This window comes from Drosophila serrata, unplaced genomic scaffold, assembly GCF_035046125.1.
Source record: "Drosophila serrata isolate PLE 108 unplaced genomic scaffold, ASM3504612v1 contig_186, whole genome shotgun sequence".
NCBI lineage: Eukaryota > Metazoa > Arthropoda > Insecta > Diptera > Drosophilidae > Drosophila > Drosophila serrata.
In genome coordinates this window covers 3,778-25,724 of record NW_028257084.1, presented here as the reverse complement: position 1 = coordinate 25,724, position 21,947 = coordinate 3,778, and the positions used below count along the sequence as shown (strand labels likewise).

General features: G+C 37.6%; 1 protein-coding gene across 1 annotated transcript; it reads left to right on the top strand.

Moving 5' to 3' along the window:
* The first annotated feature begins 991 nt into the window (after positions 1-991).
* On the top strand, positions 992-15,909 carry LOC147644322 (guanine nucleotide exchange factor DBS-like). The gene is made up of 8 exons (XM_086829171.1): positions 992-1,012; positions 1,594-1,689; positions 4,856-5,041; positions 5,101-5,418; positions 5,481-5,678; positions 5,732-6,193; positions 15,342-15,468; positions 15,571-15,909. The coding sequence occupies exons 1-8, from the start codon at positions 992-994 to the stop codon at positions 15,636-15,638; spliced, it is 1,476 nt and encodes a 491-aa protein (XP_086685297.1). The 3' UTR covers positions 15,639-15,909.
* Positions 15,910-21,947: the final 6,038 nt, after the last annotated feature.

The window sequence follows — 21,947 nt, the reverse complement described above, 5'->3', positions numbered from 1 at the left end:
ATTTGTGGCTTAGCGCGGCCATTTGTGCTCTCATCAATTTGAATTTTTAATGACAACAACTGCAATATATTGTCGATTTTATTCTTCATATTCGAAACTTCCAATACATTCTCATTTTCTTTCAGTTCCACTGCTTCTTTCTGCTCCTCCTCGACTTCTTCCATATCTTGTACTACTCTTCTATTTTTTGCCGGCGTTCTACGCGTCATTTTTTATTTTTTCCCCGTATCCAAGTCACAGCGAAAGGAATATAAGAGTACAGAATTAAACTGCGCAGCTGTCTTCTTTGATATTTTCTACCTGAATCGCTTTACTACGCAGTTCCTTTTTTCAACCGAATTTCACAACTTCTGTTCACAGCTTCTAGTCACGCACTAGTTAATTTAACTCTTTTCTTAATTGTTTATCTCAGACCCGGTAGAGCCCCCAAATGTAGAGTTTGTATTATAATGTTTATTTAGAATTAGTATGCTGTTATTAATATAAGAACTTAAACGACTTTAACAACTTTATCGACTTTAACAACTTTTAAACGACTCCCGAAAATTGCGACTGCTTCTGTTTACTTCTTTTCCGCAACTGATCCACGCTCCCTTTGCTCTCTCGATCGCTCAAACGCCATTCACAACGAAACCCCTAGGTATTCGTTGTCCGCCAGTTCCTCACTACTTTACATATATAGGTGAAAGAAATGAAAGCATATTATTACTTCATTGTTTTTTATCATAAATATATATAATTTATATTGTATTGATTCCAATTCATCGAAGTTCTATCTGCAAGGGTATATAATGTTCGGCGTGCCGAATATGGCTTCCTTTCTTGTTTTTAATTATATTAAGTCTTATTTCTATTGTCTTAAGTCAAAGTCTATTGTCTATATTAATATTTAACATATTTATGAGTTATTTGTTGTTCCTTGCATATGTTGTTGCGTACATATGCACATACATACCGACGTATCTAAGAGTTGGCCGGCAACCGTAACCTCATGCCAGGGATGTTAGAATCAGTTGGGAATCATATGAGCACACGTGCGAGATTCAAATTCAGATACAGATTTAAATTTATTTTAATGCAGATACGGACTTAATTTTAACATTTAACCTCGAATCGTACTTGAAAATTTTAAGACAATACATTGGTAATCGCATTACTTTTTTTTTTTTTTTTTGTATAGGATCTGAAGGTATTATAAAACCACACGCTCAAAATATGTTAACAACATTAACATACATATATCTATTGCTCACAAAAAAAGTTTGTTTTAATATTTTAGTCACCCCTTTCGCCTTCTCAACTCATAAGAACTATAACTAAGCAGAATAATTAAATTTCGGCTTAAATAATATGGGCTGGTTGTTTTGTGAAAATTTGTAGTAAAACCAGATACATAATTTGGACTTAATAAGACAATAAAGTGTCTGTAAAAGTTATAATTTTTTAACATTTATGAGGACGTTTGTCAACGTTACATTCTGCAAATCAGACATGTTTCTTTTAATTTTTCTAACAACCATTTATCTTATAGTCATTCACGCTGGACTATCTTTTATTGTTTTGTTATTAATGATAAATTTTTGTATATTTCAGGACCTCGAATCGTTGCGTCTAAAGCGGGGTCACGTGCTGACAGAGCTTTTGGAGACGGAGCGAATCTATGTAAATGAAATGAGTTCGATCTTGCAGGTAATTATATTCCTATTTAAATATTAGGTTTGTGTAAACCCATTCCTTAAAAGAAAGCTTATACATATTTAATAAGAATCTTCTTATATGAAAATAGGTTTCCAGAACAGCCGAGTCGATCTAGCCATGTCCGTCTGTTCTTCTGTCCGTCTGTTCTACAGGCCGTCTGTCCGTTTCTACGCAAACTAGTCTCTCCGTTTTAAAGCAATCTAAATGAAACTTTGTAGTTAGCCTTCTATATACTCTCACTCGTATATATGTCGGAACGGGCTGGATCGGACGACTATATCATATAGCTGCCATTGGAATGATCGAAAAATTTTTACAAAAAAAAATTTTAACATTTTCAGTTTTCAATAGAATTGGCTCAAATTTGAGATATAGCCATTTTTCTATACTCTACAATTTTGCATAAAATTTTATGAAAATCCTGACTACTATATCATATAGCTCCCATAGGAACGATCGAGAAATTAATACAATTAAATTTATAACTTTTTCAGTTTTCAGCTGATTTTTATCAAATTTGAGGTATAGCCATTTAATATAAGTCTTAAATTTTGTGTCAAATTTCATGAAAATCAGACGACTGTATCATATAGGTGCCATACAAACGATCGTTTGATGTGGAGGAAAAATGCAAATCAGTGAATGTAAAATTGCAAATATAATATGTATAAGTGAATGAAATGAAAGCAGGTATTACTTCATTGTTTTTAACACAAATATATATAATTTATATTGTATGGATTCCTATTCATAGAAGTTCAATCTGCAAGGGTATATAAACTTCGGCGTGCCGAAGTTAGCTTCCTTTCTTGTTTTACATAAAATAAACGTATATTAAGGAATTTCTAATAGATCTGGACCAAAAACTCTTAATTTCATATCATTTCGGAGCTTTACATGTCCAGAGATAAGCAGATTTTGTCCCAGATGTTAAGCATTAAAGTTTGGTACTAACATATGAAAAATACGCTAGAAGAAAGTAGGTATCGAAATCGCTATATCTATATATTTAACTCGGTGATCAAAGAAATTTAAGAAAAGGCTTGAAAATGGTCACAATGGCAGCTGACGCCAGCTGTTTCTCGTAAACAAAATTTATAAAGTGAAATTAATATGAATTCGAACGGATTGGATATTGGAATACTATTTAAAAATGTATTCGCTGATATATAGCTAAAATCAAATAAAAGATTTTTTAAATTTTAAATGCCTTTTCTAAATTAAATCTCATAATAATGGCCTTGTCCGTGCTGGCTTCAAAAATATATATAATTCATTATTTCGCTTGCTAAATCTCAACTGTTTTATTTTATAATCCAGCAACGCTTTACATTTTTCGCTACCAACATTTATGTTCTGTTTGTACCCGCTCGAGCGAAAGCTAAGAAAAATGTTCTGCTTCATCTCTTAGCTACCTTTTTTAATGTGAAGTTTTGCCGCATGAAGAATATTTATCTTATGTTAGTACCAAGCTTAAAGCTACAATTAAGTTGCGCGCTGCGGTTATCACTAAACTGCTTGCATGTATTTTTTCGTTTTTTTTACCCTGAGTTGGTTCAGTGTACATCCTTGTGTTTCCAGAGTCGCAGCTTAATACACTTTCTCAAAACTCATTCTAGTTCAGCAAAAGAAAGACATGAAGTATAGACATAGTGTAGATGACGGCTTTTGGCAGATTTACAAGTTATAGACTAGTCTTTGAAGATTATAGATTAAAATAATGAACACCTGTTAGGTAGAAATTTACCTCTACAATCCCAAACCAAACTGTCGTTTTTTTGTTTGGCTTACAGTTTATTAATGTATCAATCATTTAAAGCATACATGGGCACGAAAAATAACGGAATTAGCCAGGCAACAAATTTTAAAAACAACCACCAGCATCCCAGCACGAATGACTTACAAGTTTTAATTTTTTGTCTCGTTTTTTTGTGGTCTTGAGCAATCACACAGCTTTACGAATGACTTGCTGATTTTCAAAAAATAAACATGTATTTTGTTTTTATGTAGCTTTGAGCTGAGGCCTCTGCCTCAGGCAGTGTGATATTACAAAACATAACGGAATGAGCCGCCCGAGCTCTGGGAGCCAAGGCATGCTCACGTATGATTGAAAATAAATACCATGACGATAGGAAATAAGTTTTTTGTGTTATATGATCTGTACACTTTTACACTTTTTTTCTGTATGTTGCTAAAAACGAAACAAATTTCAACTTGGAATACTCATGGATTGAAACGATTTTGCGACAATGACTTATTTGATTTTTGCAAAGCTGTTTCTCCTAAAGGCGCCACAGTGCGCCAATTGCAATTACAACACTAATAATTAATACAATATAATTTATATATAATATATACTTATGTTCAAAAACAACAAAGGAAGCTTAGTTCGGCACACCTAAGTTTTGTATGTCCTAGCATATTGCCATTAGATAATTATTAAATAAAACAATATAAACAAAATATATATATTTTTGTTAAAAAGTCGAAGAAGTAATGGTTACTCTTATTATATTTACCTATACGTTTTGTTTTTATAGCTTTAGAGTTATTGTTTTACATTCACAGTTTTTCCTCTCCATTTAACGATCGTTTAATGGCAGCTATAAGACACAGTCGTCCGAATTTTATAAAAATAAATCCTTAATTGTTAAATATATAAAAAGACACAACTCAAAATAGATGCAAATATTTCTAAAAGCATCAAAGTTATAATTTTTTGTTTGTATTAATTTCTTGGTTTTTTAAATGTAAGATATATGATATAATAATCAGACTTTTATAAATTTAAAACTGAAATTCTAGAATATTGCAAAAAGTTTTCCGATTGCTATACGATATAGTCGTCCGATCTGGCCCGTTCCGTCTTATATACGTGTGAAGTATATAGAATACTAACTACAGAGTTTTAATCAGATAGATTTAAAACCTTAAGGTCTAGTTTGCTTTGGCTATCAAAAAGCTGATCACTACAATTATAAAACCCTACAAGGGTATATAATAATAATTCCCGATCTCTCTTTACCCTATAAAATTTGATAAATCAAGCTTACCATTTCAATTTTTTAACTTTAAATCTTCGACAAATATGAAACTTGTAAATAAATTTGATATGATATAAAAAACAAGTAACAATTTTAACATGTTTTTACCTAAGGGTTACTATGATCGAATGAAATCCGAGGAGTTTACCCATCTCACGCCCTCAAGTCTACAGGGAAAAGAAGATATATTGTTTGGCAATCTACATGAGCTCTTTACTTTCCACAATCAAATTTTTCTTAAAGATCTCGAAAACTGTATTTCGACTACTGAGCTCGTCGCACTTTGTTTTGTTCAAAGGGTAAATATTTACATATACACACATGTTTACCTGTAAATATTAAAATAAAATTTTTTTAGCGTGACACATTCTATCGCTTATACTCATTCTATTGTCAAAACATCCCACGTTCTGAGCGGTTCCGTGAAACGCTTGTAGATACACACTTTTTTTTTCAAGAGTGTCAAAAAAGACTTGGTCATAAGCTACCGCTAGCTGCGTATTTACTAAAACCAGTTCAAAGGATTACAAAATACCAGTTGCTTTTGAAGGACTTGCTTCGCTTTAGCGATAGTGGGAACTGCACCAAGGAGCTTCAAAGGGCGCTTGACTGGATGCTAATCGTTTTAAAATGTGTCAACGACTCAATGCATCAAGTAGCGATAACAGGATTTCCGGTAGAAAGATACTTTAATTAAATAGTGTGGGATAAAACTATAAAACAATTGATACTTTTCAGGCTGATATAGCTGAGCACGGTGAACTTTTGATGCAGGACTCATTCCAAGTCTGGTCAGAATCTAAAAAGGATATTCGCCTCCGGATTAAACCACAACAACGACATATATTTCTGTATCAGAAATCTATTCTATTTTGTAAGCTAACATCAAAACCAGGTCCCAACAAAAGCACATACCAATTTAAACATCATTTTAAGGTAATATACACTAATTGCATAAAAATGTATACTTTAGACCTAATTTTCGACAGATGTCACTTATTGGGCTAACAGAGACTGTACCAAGTGATACAAAACGTTTCGAAATTTGGACTCAAGGGCGCCAGGAAGTACATATCCTACAAGCACCGACACAGGACGTAAAAAAACAATGGGTTGCAGAAATTAAACGTGTCTTACTCAACCAGCTGGAGGAGCTTAAAGGCGAGAAAATAAAGCAATACAGCTTAAATCACCAGGGTCTTAGGCAGACCATTTCTTCGGACACCACAAATACTATTCTAGACGCCCAAAACTGCGTTTTAAAATCTGAGACTTCTGCAGATACTACCAAAAGATATTCAAACTGCAGTAGCAATGGTGTCGAGCCTGTTACCTCTAGTCATAGCGTTCATGATCTCACAAATAAAGATCAGCAGGAAAATTGTGGCTGGAGCTCTGACTGCTCAAATAGCGAAGATGATTTTTCTTTTACCGAAGAAAATAAGAGCCCTGTAAGTATGATAAACTATAGTATACCCTTAATTGAAATTTATCCCAAACAAATAGGAATCAAGCATTCTTATACCATTTGCATGGTGTTATAATTTCAGTCAAAAGTTTGCAACACAGTGAAAAAGTCATTTCCTATCAAATAATGTATATATTTTCTTGATCAGCATCGCCAAGTCGATACAGCCATGTTCATCTGGCCGTTAGTTTCTACTTAGTTTTAAAGCTATCTGAATGAAACTTTTCAGATAGTCTTCTGTATAGTCTCACTAGTATATAGGTCTGAACGGAAAAGATCGAAAATTTTTTAGGGAAAAATTATATTTTTTCCAGTTCTCAACAGATTTTTTTTAGATATGTCTATTTTGTTTTGTTCTAGAATTTCGTTTTAAAATTTAATGAAAATTGCACTACAATGTTTTATCTTAAAGCTGCCATAGAAATTATCGTTGAATGTGAATGAAAATGTCAAACTGTACTTCTAAATACTTAAAAAAAAAAATAATGCAGTACTGCATTACTAAGAGCTTTCATTACAGATTTTAAAAATGGTATACAATACGAAGCGCTTTTTGCTGTTTTTCAACAATTGATTTTTAAAACTAAACTGCGCTAAAGCTCTTAAAGCGATCTTACTAGGCTTAAATTGACTAATCATTTCAGTGTCAGCTATAGGTAGGGCGGATACAGACTTTTTGAGGCAAGGCGATCAATTAAAAATATCGCCCCGTCGCACAGTATCGCCATTTCTCATTTTATCTTGCAAAAATCAAAATTATGGACCCAAATAAGATAATTAAATAATTTTAACGGCTTTTGACAGATAATTGTTGTAAGATAATTCTTTAATAAAAAAATTAAATTAATAATTTTATTTTTAATTTCGATTATATTTATTTTATTTTCATTTTTTAATAATTTTGACTTCTTTTCTAAAAATAAACCTATATTAAGGGAATTGCTAGTAGATCAAGCATTTGGACTATAATCACATGGTAAAGGTATGTTTTGTCATTCAATACAAACAACATTAGCAGTTTGAAGATATTAACGCTGCAAATAAGTTGGACGCTACGGTTATCACTGTTTCAGTTTGTTTTCCCTGATTTGGTTCAGTGTACATCCTTATGTTTCCAGAGTCGCAGCTGATCACACTGTATCAAGCGTGATTTTAATTCAGAAGAGATGAGTATGTAATCTTCTCTCGTTGAGATCGGTTGTGTCGCGGACAATTCGTATTGATCTATTCCTTAACGTGTGTAAGAGAGATTAAGCGATAATTTTCGGACGCTGTATTGCACAGTGTCGGCAGCTGGACAATAACAAAAAGTAAAAAACAGTTTGATAAGACTGCATACCGGCCCATTTGGGCAAAGCATCTCCCCTCACCCTGCGCTCAGCCGCACAGAAGGGAGACAAAGCTTTGTGTTATCAGTTGTTTTGATTGGACCTACTTTTGCATCTGCAGAAAATGTGCATAATAGATTGCTTAAACCACCAATTTAGCAATTTAGTTTTATAGCTGCAATGGATGAAAACATTTTTTCTGACTCTCAGCTTAGCAATAAGCAGATTGATTATAAAGAAATGCTTCGAGTAGCGGGTAAAACTCAGTCGGAAACCAGAGCAGAGCTTCTAAGCTCTCAATACAACTATAACAACAACAATCACTTTCACTAGAGCCACTATAAGCTCCATAGTTACTACAGCAACTGCAACAACTAGCAGTGCTCGTCATGGTGCAAGTATTGTATCACCTATCACCTCAACTCCAATTTTAAGTGGAGCTGCGACCTATGCGTCTCCAACACTATGTGGAGCTGCTTCGAGATTAATAGATGCTTCAATTAAATAAACGAAAGAAACCGATCTCTCCGAACATGAGCCCCAAAAGGGAAAATATAGACAGACTAAACTCGTCAGTAACTAACAATGTGGTTAATACCTAACCGTTTTGCCATACTAGATATGGAGTGCGATGAAGAGAGTGTTAACAATATTAAAGTGAACACAGGTGAACCAGATGATGTTCCTATCGCCTCTTCACTATATAGACGAGCCCACAGCAGATTGACAACAGTCAACTGCATCCCACACCTAAACCACCGCAAATTGTAATCAGCATCACCAACCTCAACGATTTGTTTGAAATCACTAGCGAGGCGACGAGTTTGGATAACGTGGTTGTCAAAGTTAATCAAAGGGTAACATCCCGCATTTTCCCAAAGAATAGCAACGCTTACAGAGCCATAGTAAATCACTTCGATAATATTGGAATTCAATTTCATACTTATCAATTAAAAGAAGAGAAGCCTCACAAAATTGTAGTTAAGGGACTTCATCATAGCACCACACACGGACAAACTGTTGAAATCTTAAAAAACCTCGGTTTTGAAGCTGTGCAGGTTCATAACCTGAGATCAAAAGTAAATAAATACAAAATCTAAACATATTTTGCCGACATTTGCTTTGCCGACAAATAGTATCTGTTGAAAGGATAAGAGAAAGATCTGAAATGGCGCACTTTACTCGTTGCCAGGAATATGGCAACACAGCGAAATACTGCCGCCTGGGGGTGTTCGTCCCCAGGATCAACAACCTACTTGTTTACACTGTGGAGGCAGCCATATGGCCAGCTACAGGGGCTGCCAGTGGTACCAGGAATATCTAAAGAAATTAATGGGGTTCTCTAGGAAACAACAACCCCGTGCGATACCATCAACGCAAATTGGGGTTAGGTCAACAGGTACAACAGCAAAAGCAACAGCAACAACCCCCTCAAACCAGCATTCCGGGAATTTACACTGCTGGCTTGTCTTATGCATCTGTTGCAAGAATTAGCTATGCTCCTGCCGAGCGCCGATTACATGGCCTCCAGACTCAACTACAGTCTTACAACTCCAATGGAAATAGAACGCAGCAGCAGCTCCCAGTTGACGTTCAAACTCTAATTAAACAACAAAATCATCAATTCTTGGAATGACAGCAACAACAACAACTACAGCAGCAACTACTACGGTTTCTGCAACAGCAGCAATATGACCAGCATAAACTGACCGAGCAAAATAGTCAAAGACTAGACCGGCTTAAAGGTATGGTTTATGAATTAATAAAAACAATTAAGCAAAGGAATGGGGATTCCTCGAACCCCCACATCCCGAACAACGCCTCAAATACACAATGAGTACACATACGATATTAATTTGGAATGTCAATGGCATTGCAGGGAAAGCTAAAGAAATTGAGCTCTTTGCGCACAACAATAACGTTGATATTATCCTTCTGAGTGAAATACGGCTAAACAGGGGAACCACCATCAAAGTACACGGCCATGTCATTTACCCAGCTTTTAAACCATCTCACAAAAACATTTTCCACAATAAGTCATTGAGACATTAACTATTCAAATGTCTTCAATTAAGGTAGTCACCGGGCTCGGTGATATGGAGGTTAGTGCCATCTACTGTCCTCCTGGAAATAGACTACTCGAGGGAGATTTTACAGACATCTTCAGCAATTGCGGTCACAGATACCTGATTAGAGGCGATTGGAATGCGCGTCACTGGTTGTGGGGTGACACCTACAACTCGACAAGAGGGAGAGAATTAGTTGACGCCATATCTGTCTGTGGTAACAAAATACTCGCAACAGGATCGCCCACTAGGTATCCATATGTATCCAGTCACGCGCCGTCCTGCATAGACTTCGCTGTGCACCACGGTATACCGGACCATCGAAGCAGAATAAGCCACTGTTGGGATCTGGACTCGGACCACCTTTCTCTGGTAGCCACAATAATAACAGAAGTAGTAGTCAATTACTCCAGCCCTAGTCTTGTTACTAAATACACAAACTTGGCCGTCTTCAAACCGTATCTAGACACGGCATTCCACCTTAATGAATCTCCGAACACAGGGGAAGATATAGAAGCTGCTTTAGACAAACTCACCACCAAAGTTTACACGGCAGCTGCTGCGGCAACGCCTCCATGCCCTCCGACAGCCCAGAATAACTATGGCATCGTGCTCACAGGAGAAGCCAGAGAGCTTCTCAAAATCAAAAGGCGCCTTCGTAGACGACCAATTCCGTGGAACAGAGAAGCGAAACAACTCCGCGAAGTCCTGAAGGATCTTCGAAGTGATTTTTTCGAACAAAAGTTGGCAATCATGGATTACACCATGGATGCAAATTATTCGCTATAGAAGTGTACAAAATCACTTAAAAGACAGCCATTCAGACAAGTTCCAATCAGGTGCGCAGGCGGAGAACTGGCAAAAAATGAGGAGGAACAAGCTAACGCGTTCGCTCAGCACCTGGAGGATCGTTTCACTCCGCATGAGTTTGCTTCACTCCAGCATGTGAGCGATATACGGAACACTCTGCTAAAACACAACAGGAGATTTCCATGTCTATCCTATGTCGCTAACGGATTGCAAGGCTGTCTTGTCACTCTGGCAGATTGGTGTAGGAGATGGAATCTGAAGATAAACCCACTAAAAACCGTCAACCCATGCTACCAATGCCAATGCTAAGATCGACCACGCCCCCTATTCAGCTGGAAGGAGTTACCTTAGAGCAGCCGAATGTAGCCAAGTACCTGGGTATCACACTCGACAAACGCCTTACTTTTGGTCCACACCTCATAGCCACAAAGAAAAAGTGTGGCCAATGAGCCAAAAGGAGCACCAAGTCACTTAGTTCTAAGAGGGCTGTGTATGTCCATTGCATAGCCCCAATGTGGTTATACGGCATACAAATATAAGGGATTGCGGCTAAATCTAGTTACCATAAACGCATCCAAACTCTGCAAAACCGGGCACTTGGGCAAATAAGAGGCTGAGCAAGACCTGCCGTCCACTAACACCATGACACGTCAGTGAAGTAGTCCTTAACTGTTGTATTCCTTGTACGATGATACAGAGTTTGGCCTTCATTATAAAATTCATTCATGTGTTGTCAATGTATATTTTGTTGTACTGCTTCTACACTTATTATTAAATAAAATTAAAACGGAGACTAACTCGGCACGCCGAAGTTTATATACCCTTGCTGATAGAACTTCTATGACTTGGAATCCCAACAATATAAATTATATTTATTTGTATTAAAAAACAATGAAGTAATACCTGCTTTCATTTCATTCACCTTTACATATTATATTTGCAGTTTTACAGTCACAGATTTGCATTTTTCCTCTACGTCAAACGATCGCTTGTATGGCACCTATATGATATAGTCGTCCGATTTTCATAAAATTTTACACAAAATTGTAGAATAATATAAAATGGTTATACCTAAAATTTGATGAAAATCAGCTGAAAACTGAAAAAGTTATAAATTTAATTGTATTAATTTCTCAATCGTCCCTATGGGAGCTATATGATATAGTAGTAGTAGTAATTTAGTGCAAAATTTTAGAGTATAGTAAATTGGCTATGTCTCAAATTTGATCCATTTCTATTGAAAACTGAAATTGTTATAATTTTTGTTTTTTAAATTATCGGATCATTCCTATGGCAGCTATATGATATAGTCGTCCGATCCGGCCCGTTCCGACATATATACGAGTGAGAGTATATAGAAGGCTAACTGCAAAGTTTCATTCAAATAGCTTCAAAACTGAGAGACTAGTTTGCGTAGAAACGGACAGACGGACAGACGGACATGGCTAGATCGACTCGGCTGTTCTGATCCTGATCAAGAATAAATATACTTTATATGGTCGGAGGTGCCTCCTTCACTGCGTTGCAAACTTCTGACTGAAATTATAATACCCTGCAAGGGTATAAAAAAAAAGTTCAGGAAATATAGACAGTGTAAATGACGGCTTTTGGCAGCTTCAGAATTTATAGACTTCTTTAGCCAGAAATTTACCTGTACAAACCCAAACCAAACCGTAGATTTTTAGCTCGACTTACAGTTTATGATTGTATTATTCATTTAAAGTAAAAACCATGACGAAAAATACAATTTTTTTTGTATGTTGCAAAAACCGACAAAAATTATTTTAATTATAGATTTGGAATTCTTGTGAAATTTTTTGTCGGAAAGGTATGGCTAGAAACGATTTTTGCCGGCTATTACTTTTTTGATATTTCAACGGTAATGCGCTACTGTGCTCTAAATGCGCTACTGTGCTCCGTGAGTCTTTTATTTTGTATGCTACATGATAGAAGTTCTGCAAATACCACGCACTTAGTATATACATATGTACATATGTATATAATATTAGATATATATTTTTACTGATCCCAATTTTAGTCACAATTTTGTAACATAAGACAAATTATTTGAAGCCTATTAGGTGTATATGTATATTTAAGATTAGCATCAACCGCCGAATTTATTTACCAATATACATACATACGTCAGTCTGCAGTCATGAAAATATAAAAATATTTTGGTTAACGTACATAAATTTGTTATTGTAATTTTATACGCTTTTTTGCAGGGTTTTATAATTTTAGTTTGAAGTTTGCAACGTAGTGATTATCATTAGTAATTAATCAACGATTCATCAACAGTCAAGGCGGTGTTTTTGACGATTCATCGATTAATGACCATACGATTTGATGAATTTAACATGGGCATGTCCTAGGCTGTAATCAACAACAATTCATCAACAATTAATCAATGAATCATCAACAAATTCATCAACATTCATCAACAATTCATCGATGAATCATCAACAATTCATCAAAAGTTCATCAACAATTAATAAATAATTCATAAACATTCATCAACAATTCATTAACAACAAATAATCAACATATTCGTCTGTTGGTACTGTTGACAACTGCCGTCGTAACTGTATCGTGGGCAGAGCGTTGACTCGGTAGAAGTCGCAGTCGGCAGAGCGCCGGCTCGGTAGAAGTCGCAGTCGGCGCGTTGATGTCTGTTAATAGCTGTCAACTGTCAGCAACGCGCCGACTGCGACTTCTATAGAGTCAACGTTCGATGAATTGTTGATAAAACATCGATGAATTGTTTATGAATCATCGATGAATTGATGATGAATTGTTGATGAATTTGTTGAAGCATTGTTGATGAATCATCGATTAATTATTGATGACAGCCTAGGAAATGCCCATGTTCAATTCAAAACAGTTTGTATGGTAACCCTTTGACTTTTGATGAAACGTTGATGAATTACTTAATCGTTCCAGGTACTGCAGGGATGTGGTACTGCAGGGTATAATATGTATGTATATGTATGTACATGTATATGTAACTGTTAATTCCCGGCAGTACCGCGTGTCATCAATAGGCCTCTGTCATCAACATGTCATCAACGCGCCGACTGCGACTTCTACCGAATCGACCCTCTGCCGACTGCGACTTCTACAACGACGCTCTGCATCGATGTTTCATCGATGTGTCATTAACAAAACATCGATGAATTGATGATGAATTGTAGATGATTTTTTTAACGAATCATCGATTTATTGTTGATGAATTTTTATTGATGACAGCGTAAGACGTGCCCATGTTAAATAAATCAGCAGTTTATATGGGCTGTCATCGATGAAAAATCAACAGCACCCCCTTGACTGTTGATGAAACGTTGATTTTTTATTGATGACAGGTACTGCAGGGTTTATATAGAAATGACATATGTATGCTTAAACCAAAAGTTGCCAATTTTGCTAAAATAAATATATAATTTTTTCGTGAATAAAAATCGAAGAACTCCTCCGTCATATGTTTGAGTTCTGATAAACACCTATTCGAAGTCACGTTATACATATATTTTAATATTATTATTATATAAATATTTTGAAAGATCAAAATATTACAAGACTTGTCTGGCGCTAACTTCAAGTTGGTATAACTTTGGATAAGAGCTGATTTTTTAAATAGTTAGAAATAGTTAGACACTTAAAACAATCTTAGAAAACAAAAGCTTACGACATAAACTAAGTGAATATCCTTTGTTTAAAAAAAGTGGGTGCACAAAAACTAAGAGACCATAATTGTTAGTAAGTTCCCTGCAGTACCTGTCATCAGTAATTTATCAACATCATCAATTCATCTATGATTCATCAACAGTTCATCGATGTTTCATCAACAAATTTCTCAACGGCCGGGCCATGGTACTACCATCTAGAGTACCGCAGTAACTGTATCTTGAGCAGAGCGTCGTAGTAGAAGTCGCAGTCGGAAGAGCGTCGACTCGGTAGAAGTCGCAGTCCGCAGACCGTCGCCTCGGAAGAAGTCGCAGTCAACGCGTTGATGACAGTCGATTGATGACATGCGGTACTGCAGGGTTCAAACAAAAAACATGTTACTACGATAAGATAAATGCGCTTGAAGAATGTTGGCAACGAAATGGCTATATATGTACATGTATTACTCTCGGCAACCGGTGTGTCAAAGAAAATTGAAGAAAGGGTGCGAAAATGGTCACACTAACAGCTGAAGCCAGCGTTTTTTTAAACAAACTTTATAAAGTGAAATGAAAATATTTTTGAATGGATTGCATATTGAAATACTATTTAAAAATGTAAAAACCCACAGCACCACACATAATTTTTGCGCTTTAAATGCCTTTTGTGAATTCAATTTCAAATTATGGGCCTTGCCATTACGGATAGAAAATCGTTACATCTTGGCTTTAAAAATGTATACGATTCATTATTTCGCTCGCTAAATCACAGTTGCTTAGTTTTTTCATACAGGAACGCTTTACATTTTTCGCTCGGAACATTTATCTTATGTTAGTACCCGCCCGGACATAACCTAAGAAAACTTTTCTATTCGCTACCTTTTTTCTTATATAAAGTTTGATCGCATGAAGAATATCTATCTAATGTTAGCACCTGGTTTAAGACAGGACGTACATATGTCAACTGATAAATAAGAGGTGATTTTATACTGTCAAAAATTAATTTATAATATATTATGGGAAACGCCTTTCTCTTCTTGTCCCATAGAGCCTATGGTTTTTTCAAAATACACAACAAGTTCCAAGGCTCAGTTGGCATATTAATATTAAATTAATATTATTCATTTCTGGCAGTTTGATCAATGTATTATTATTTATTTTTTAGTTTTTTTTTTTAACATGAAACTTAATTCGTAAATTATAAATATATCACGTATACATGTATGTGTAATTAACAATATCATTTTTTATTCTTTTGTAAACAGGGCAGTAAATTTATAGCCCTTGCAGATTATACAGCTATGGGAAACTCGGAAGTCTCGTTGCATGAAGGTGATACTATTGAACTACTGAAAGTGGGCTGTGCTGGATGGTGGTATGTTCGAGTCCTAGGTAAATGAATGGCATTCAACCAAGTTATATATAATTGTTTTTATTTCATTTTATATTTTTGACGAATTTATTAATATATGTAATATTTTTAATGTTTTACAGATACATGTGCTGAAGGTTGGGCTCCAGGAGCATATACACAATCAATCAACCGAAAATCGTCACAGTAATTGAATCTTAATTAGAAAAGAATACATTAAAAAGAATGAAATATGTTACGTCATTTTAGTCACCAGATAAAATTGTAAAAATTAATATTTATTTATTATTTAATTCAATATATTTAAAAAAAATTTTCTGCAAAAATGTATATAATTGTAATTTTTCGAATTAAAATATAATGCTTTATTTTTAATCTAAATATATGATATAGAAAGCTAACTTCGAAAATCAAAGGCTTATATACCATGAAAGCTATAAATATAAAACTCTGAAACTGTTTTTCGAGTTGAAATTGAAATCAGACGACTACCAGGCAGAGCGGCGGGTGAAAGTTTCTTTGAGTTAATACGAGAAGAAACACTTTTTAAAGTACAGTCAGAATAAATAACTCCTCACCTATTTTTGTTTTGCTAATTATTTTCTGTTTGGAATTATCCATGTGGCAACGTTCTTAATTGCTGTATAACGTCGACGTAGTGAAGTATTCCTAGTTTCCCATATCGACGCTGGTTAAGACTCCTCCCAGAGCCTTTCCCTGAGTTCGACTCGACATTAAGGGTTATCTTGCTTGACGCTGTTGTGTCTTGGGAAGCGCTCAGAGATGTGAAGCTCGATTCCAGAAACATGGTCGACGAAGGTGCTACTGGTTGAGTTTTTTAATTCTAAGAACATAATTCACATTTAAGGCTATGCTGAATGGCTAACATAATCTACTAACTTATATATATACTAGCCGACCCGGTTAACGTTTTTTTTTGTTTTGCAATATAAATTAGGTATCGATGCGAAGGCTTCCTGTGAGTTATCTTTTTCCGAAAAACTGACTTTCAAGTGGCTATTCGCTTCATTTTGCCACCCTTTGAACTATCGGACTTGGTGATGCAGACTTTGAGCCACTATCTGCTAGGGCGGCGCTGTCACTTAGTCGTCACTGTATCCAGATTCGTAAAGGCGTATCTGGACCAGTCTTCTTTTGTCGAAGTTCCACAATAAAGATTGCATCGGTCCGTCGATGTTAAATCGTCCGTCGCAAGCTACTGAACTGAACCAAAGCACATTAAGCTGGCTTTTAGCTGGGTCAGGAAAAATTCTAAATTGCCAAGTATGCGAAGGATGCTATAATCAACGAGGAATATAAAATACTGTGAAAAGATTACAAGGAGAATATACGCAAAGCACAAAGAAGCTGTTGGAGAAACTTCTGCCCCAACATAGAGAAGGCCCCAGAAACGGCTATACTGCGGAAGTTTCTTTCAAAGCAACCCACCATACTGAGTTAGCTCAAGCGTGATCACGGACAGTGGACTGAGGGCTATAGAAGAATCTACTGGGCTATAGCCTCCTTCGCTGGATAAAAGCCATGCTGCAGGCTTCCAAAGAAGCCTCACCTCATTATTACCCAAGACTCAAGACTTTTACTCAAGATAAAATTTAGTGGTCGACGACCAAATCGAAAGGTCAGCCTATGCTGATGATATGAGCATAATTAGTCTGTCCATCGACCCTTAGCTCGATTATGGAATCAAAACTAGTGGAGATATGTGAGTGGACGGACAATGTAGGACTTCATATCAACGCAGACAAGACGGACCTCAATATCTTCACTAAGAGATACAAGGTACCGCCATGGATCCCCCCAAAAATCAATACAACCAGGCTGACCCCGAAAACACATATCAAATACCGCGGCTGTATACTAGACAGCAAGCTGGCATGAAATCCAATGTAGTAGAGAGGGTGAAAAAGACCACCATTGCGCTATTAGCATCTAAGAAGATGCTTAACAGTACATGGAGTCTGTCGCACGCTCCGATGCACTGGATCTATATATCGGTGGTGCGTCCGACACTGCTGTACAGAGTCTTAGTGTGGTGGCAAGCCATGGAAAAAAAGACATACATAAAAGCTTATGGAGAGATTCTAGCGGCAGGCACTTCTCTGCATATCAGGGGCGCTGAGGTCAACCCCCACAAAAGCACTAGACGAATAATCGGAATCGATCCCCTCTATATCCACTCGGCACTAACTGCAGAAAAGGATGTACAACGCCTACAGGAATTTGGGCAAAGTTCAATTGATCGAAACATGAGCAGCCTATCTGACTACATGACACCTATAACTTTCCCGGATGTTAAAACAACAAAATTTATGGGACCTGAAGACTGGAAAACGGCTCAAGACCATGTTCAACACCTCAACATATACACAGACGGCTGTCGTATAAGCTATCAAGCCAATTCAGCAAATTCCAGGCGGAAATCTTCGCCATCAGGGAGACGGCAGAGCTTACGCAGAGTAAACCTGTCAAGGGGCTTGCTGAATGTACAGAAATGTGGACACCGTATACTTATTCCTTTGGAATACATCCAGGACATACTTACCCACTCTGTCCCGCTGTCGAGGAGTCCCATGTTTTCGACAAAATCCGAACTGATTGGGTTACGGATTGACACTCGAAATTTTGGAGAGATTAAAAGACTATCCTTCAAGCTTCTCTCAAATATCTAGCTAAATGATGGAAGTGGACTGATCGGACGATAACTTTTCACATTCACGTAGGCTTCCCCGCTTTTATGTAGCACTAAATGTTTGCATTTTTTAATTAAGAGGGTAGAGCAGTGTCCTAGCTTTTATCCCTCTCTCTCAGTTCAAAGAGCTTCCTAAACACGTGCCAAATTATGTTTAAGTTTTATGTAATCAATTATATTTTACCTACATCACAATAAACATCAGACGCACCACAAAAAGTTTCCCGTATTTTAATTGTAGTAGGGACAAAGTAGTAGTGGAGAACGAGGTGTCCCTCTACACCAATGGCTCAAAAATGAGCTGCGGCGTAGGGGCTGGGATCTTCGCTGAAAATTGGAGAATTGAAAAGACTTTCAATCTCTCTAACTCAGCGACGGTCTTTCAGGCTGAGTTACTAGCCGTAAGGGAAGCAGTCGAACTTTCCTTAAGGCAGGACCTCAGGACCTAACATGGGTACCGGGACACAACGAGATCCCAGGAAATGAGAAGGCAGACGAACTTACCCGTGCAGGCTCGGCAGGACCAAGTTCTGACTTCGAATTACCGATCTCCCTAAACGCGATCCAGACAAGGATCCATGACCTCTTTAAGCAGATAGCTAAGAAAAAATGGCAAAGCAAGAGCGATCACAGAAGGTCAAGGGAATGATGGCCGAGGTACGACAAGAAACGAACCAGTGAACTGCTATCCAACAGCAAGCGGGATATTAGCAGGTTTACGGCACTAGAAGCTGTAAGCAACCTACAGAGCAAGAGACACCGGAACATCTGCTCTGCTTCTGCCCAGCGCTAAACCACATCAGATTTCACCACTTTGGTGCCTACCAGATGGAGTCACTGGGAAGTATAGGAAAGCTAAAAGTTTCAGCAATCCTAGGTTTCCTTACTGACTCTCGGTGGTACTGATAGTGAACAACAACGACAAACAGAGGGAGTGGAACAAAAGGAGCAAAAAGGAGGCCCCAGCAATGGGCCTCACCACTGTAACATACCTACTTAAATTGTTCGGCTGTTTCAGCAATTAGAGCCACCCCTCTCCATTTCATGGTTCTTCGAGCAGGATAACTCCATCTCTCACAGATGGTGGCTTTAAGGCCGCACAAGAGAGATATATAGTCATACAGTGAGATTTTGCCAATTGCTTCAACTTCTCCAATTCATTTCCGAAATTATTCGAGTTCCAAAATTGTCTTAATAAACAAGCCGCAGAAAAACAATTCTGAAGTTTCAAATTAGTTTCCAATTCCTTTTGTTTAGTGTGTTCCTCTTGCATTTATTTAAATAAATAAAGGGTGGTGAGGGGTTTCCGTGGTTTGTCAACACGTTGTCTTGTCTTCTCCTGTCTGTTTCTGCTCTTAATTCAGCTACGATTATTATCTAATTCCGTCTGGAATTACTGGCAGTTTCCGCTCAAAATCTGGTTCTGAATTCCCTTCTGATTCAGGGGGGAATTCGTGTCGAAATTCACAATCCCGTCGGATTCCCGGATGATTCCTCGGGTAGTCCAAATTTAGGTTTTCTAATTTCAGCATGGGTTGCATCCAAATTCCGGTATGATTCAGGATGGAGGCATCGCCAATCCATCCTTATTCAGACATGAATCCGAGAGGAATGGTACTAAAGGGCTGTGTTCTTACATTTATTTACATGTACATGTGTATGCATACACATATTTACAATACCGCCCTGCAATACCACATGTCATCAATAGGCCACTGTCATCAACAGTCATCAGTCACGCCAACTGCGTCTTCTACCGAAACGTTGCTCTGTCGACTGTGACTTCTGCCGAGTCGTTCACCACAATACAGTTACGACGGTAGTCTTGGCCGCAGTCGTCGGAAGTACCATGGCGCGGCCGTTGATGAATTGTTGATGAACTGTTGATGAATTGTTTATGAATTTGCTGATGATTAATCTATGAATTATTGATTAATGTTGAAGAATTTGTTGATGATTCATTGATTTGATTGATTAAATTCATCAACAATTTGTATGACCATTAATAGATGAATAATCAACAACACCTTCACTGTTAATGAATCGTTGATTAATTATTGTTGAATGGTACTGCAGGGCGTCCACTCCACATACAAATACATGTGTACATTCCTTACAAAATATATTTACAAAATGTAGGTAAATACCCTTCAGTACCTAAATTTCGATCGATTTTTTCGCAACTCTAATGACAGCTGAAGTATTCACTAGTGTTTTGACTTGTAATTTATTAAATGTTGTTAAAACGTAAGTGGCTTATTTTTGTTCAATTAAAAAATTCATTTGCAGAATTGCTTTTGATCGGTGAGAACTGGAAGGTCCTTATATTTCTAGAATTTATTTTCTGTTTAATTGGTAAAAAATATTGTTCGAGGGGAGCTCGGCTGTTATTCACTTTGGGCGGTTGCCGCGATCTTTGAACAAGGGCTGCCGAGGAGAGCTCGGTCGTTGTTCACATACGGACGGATGCTACGTTCTTCAAGCAAGGGGTGCTGAGGGGAGCTCGGCCGTAGTTCATACACGGATGGATACAGCGATCTTCGAGCAATGGGTGCCGTGGGGAGCTCGGCCGTTGTTCACACACGGATCAATACTGCGATCATCGAGCAAGGGGTGCCGATATGGTGTGTTTGCGGGCTATGACGGGCATCCGGCCAGAAGTTATGTCAGCATTTTAGCCGGAGCGAGCTCGGACGATCGGTCATTTCTGTCGCCCGGTAAACTTAGTTAACTACTCCCCCGTCAGAATTAAGACCGCCCTCGGCCGACCCTATTTTGGCAATCACTTCCCTTAGTTGGGCCGCGGATCTCCTGGACTGGGTGACTCGCCGATTAGTGAGGCTGACTCAAATCAACGCGCAGCAGATTGCTCCTGCGATTAGCACTATATAGTGTGATCGATAGCCGAATTTCTTAATGTGTTCCACGTTACGCTCACTCAAGCGGGGAAGGTACGGAAAGCTAAGTATGTTGTGTTCCAGGATGATGTTCAGGGAAGGCGAGCTAGCCACACTTGTTACCCTCTTCTGGGCTACGTCATACTTAACTTATCGGATTTCGTTGACCGTGGTACAGTAGTTAAAAGTGATAAGGTAAGAGCCTCGTATGTGGACGTGAGTGCCATTGTCCACACTCACACGTGCCGGGCTATCAATTACAATGAAAATCCCATCGTCAACGTAGGTAACGGGATGCAGGTTGCTTTGCTGGATTTCACAATGCGCAGTGCCTCCATCGTGGAGCTCCTTGGCGCACGGTTTTCTTACCGCCAGCTGGCAAAAGGTAACCTCTGGTGCTGTGGAGCAATTTTCACCGCATGGATCTCCCCGTTACATTCTGCCATTACGTTGTCTTCCAGCCTGAGTATGGTGTCGTGTTGCGATATGGGAAAAATATGCAAAATATATGAAACTCGTTGAATTTAATTTTGTCAAAGTCCTCTGGCGTTCCCGCCACTACTCTTAACGCTGCTTCCAAGAAGTCTATACTCATCTACGCTCAAAAGCTTTTGCATGTGTGACTGGGGAAACATATTAATCATGCCACCAGTTTCCTCGACCATGCGCCTATACTTTGAGAGATTCGCTGAGTGTCTCAAGGATGCGAATTCTTCCCATACTAAAATCCGTCCATTAATGACGGGAATGTATTTGGCTTACGAGTAGTCTGTGACATGCGCCGATGTCAGGGCAAAAAGGAATAGCAGAGGTATGGGTTTGAACCTCTAATTTTTAATTTGCTGAAGTATTTTATAAATCTAATGGGGTAGCCCACCACCAAAGAATGAAA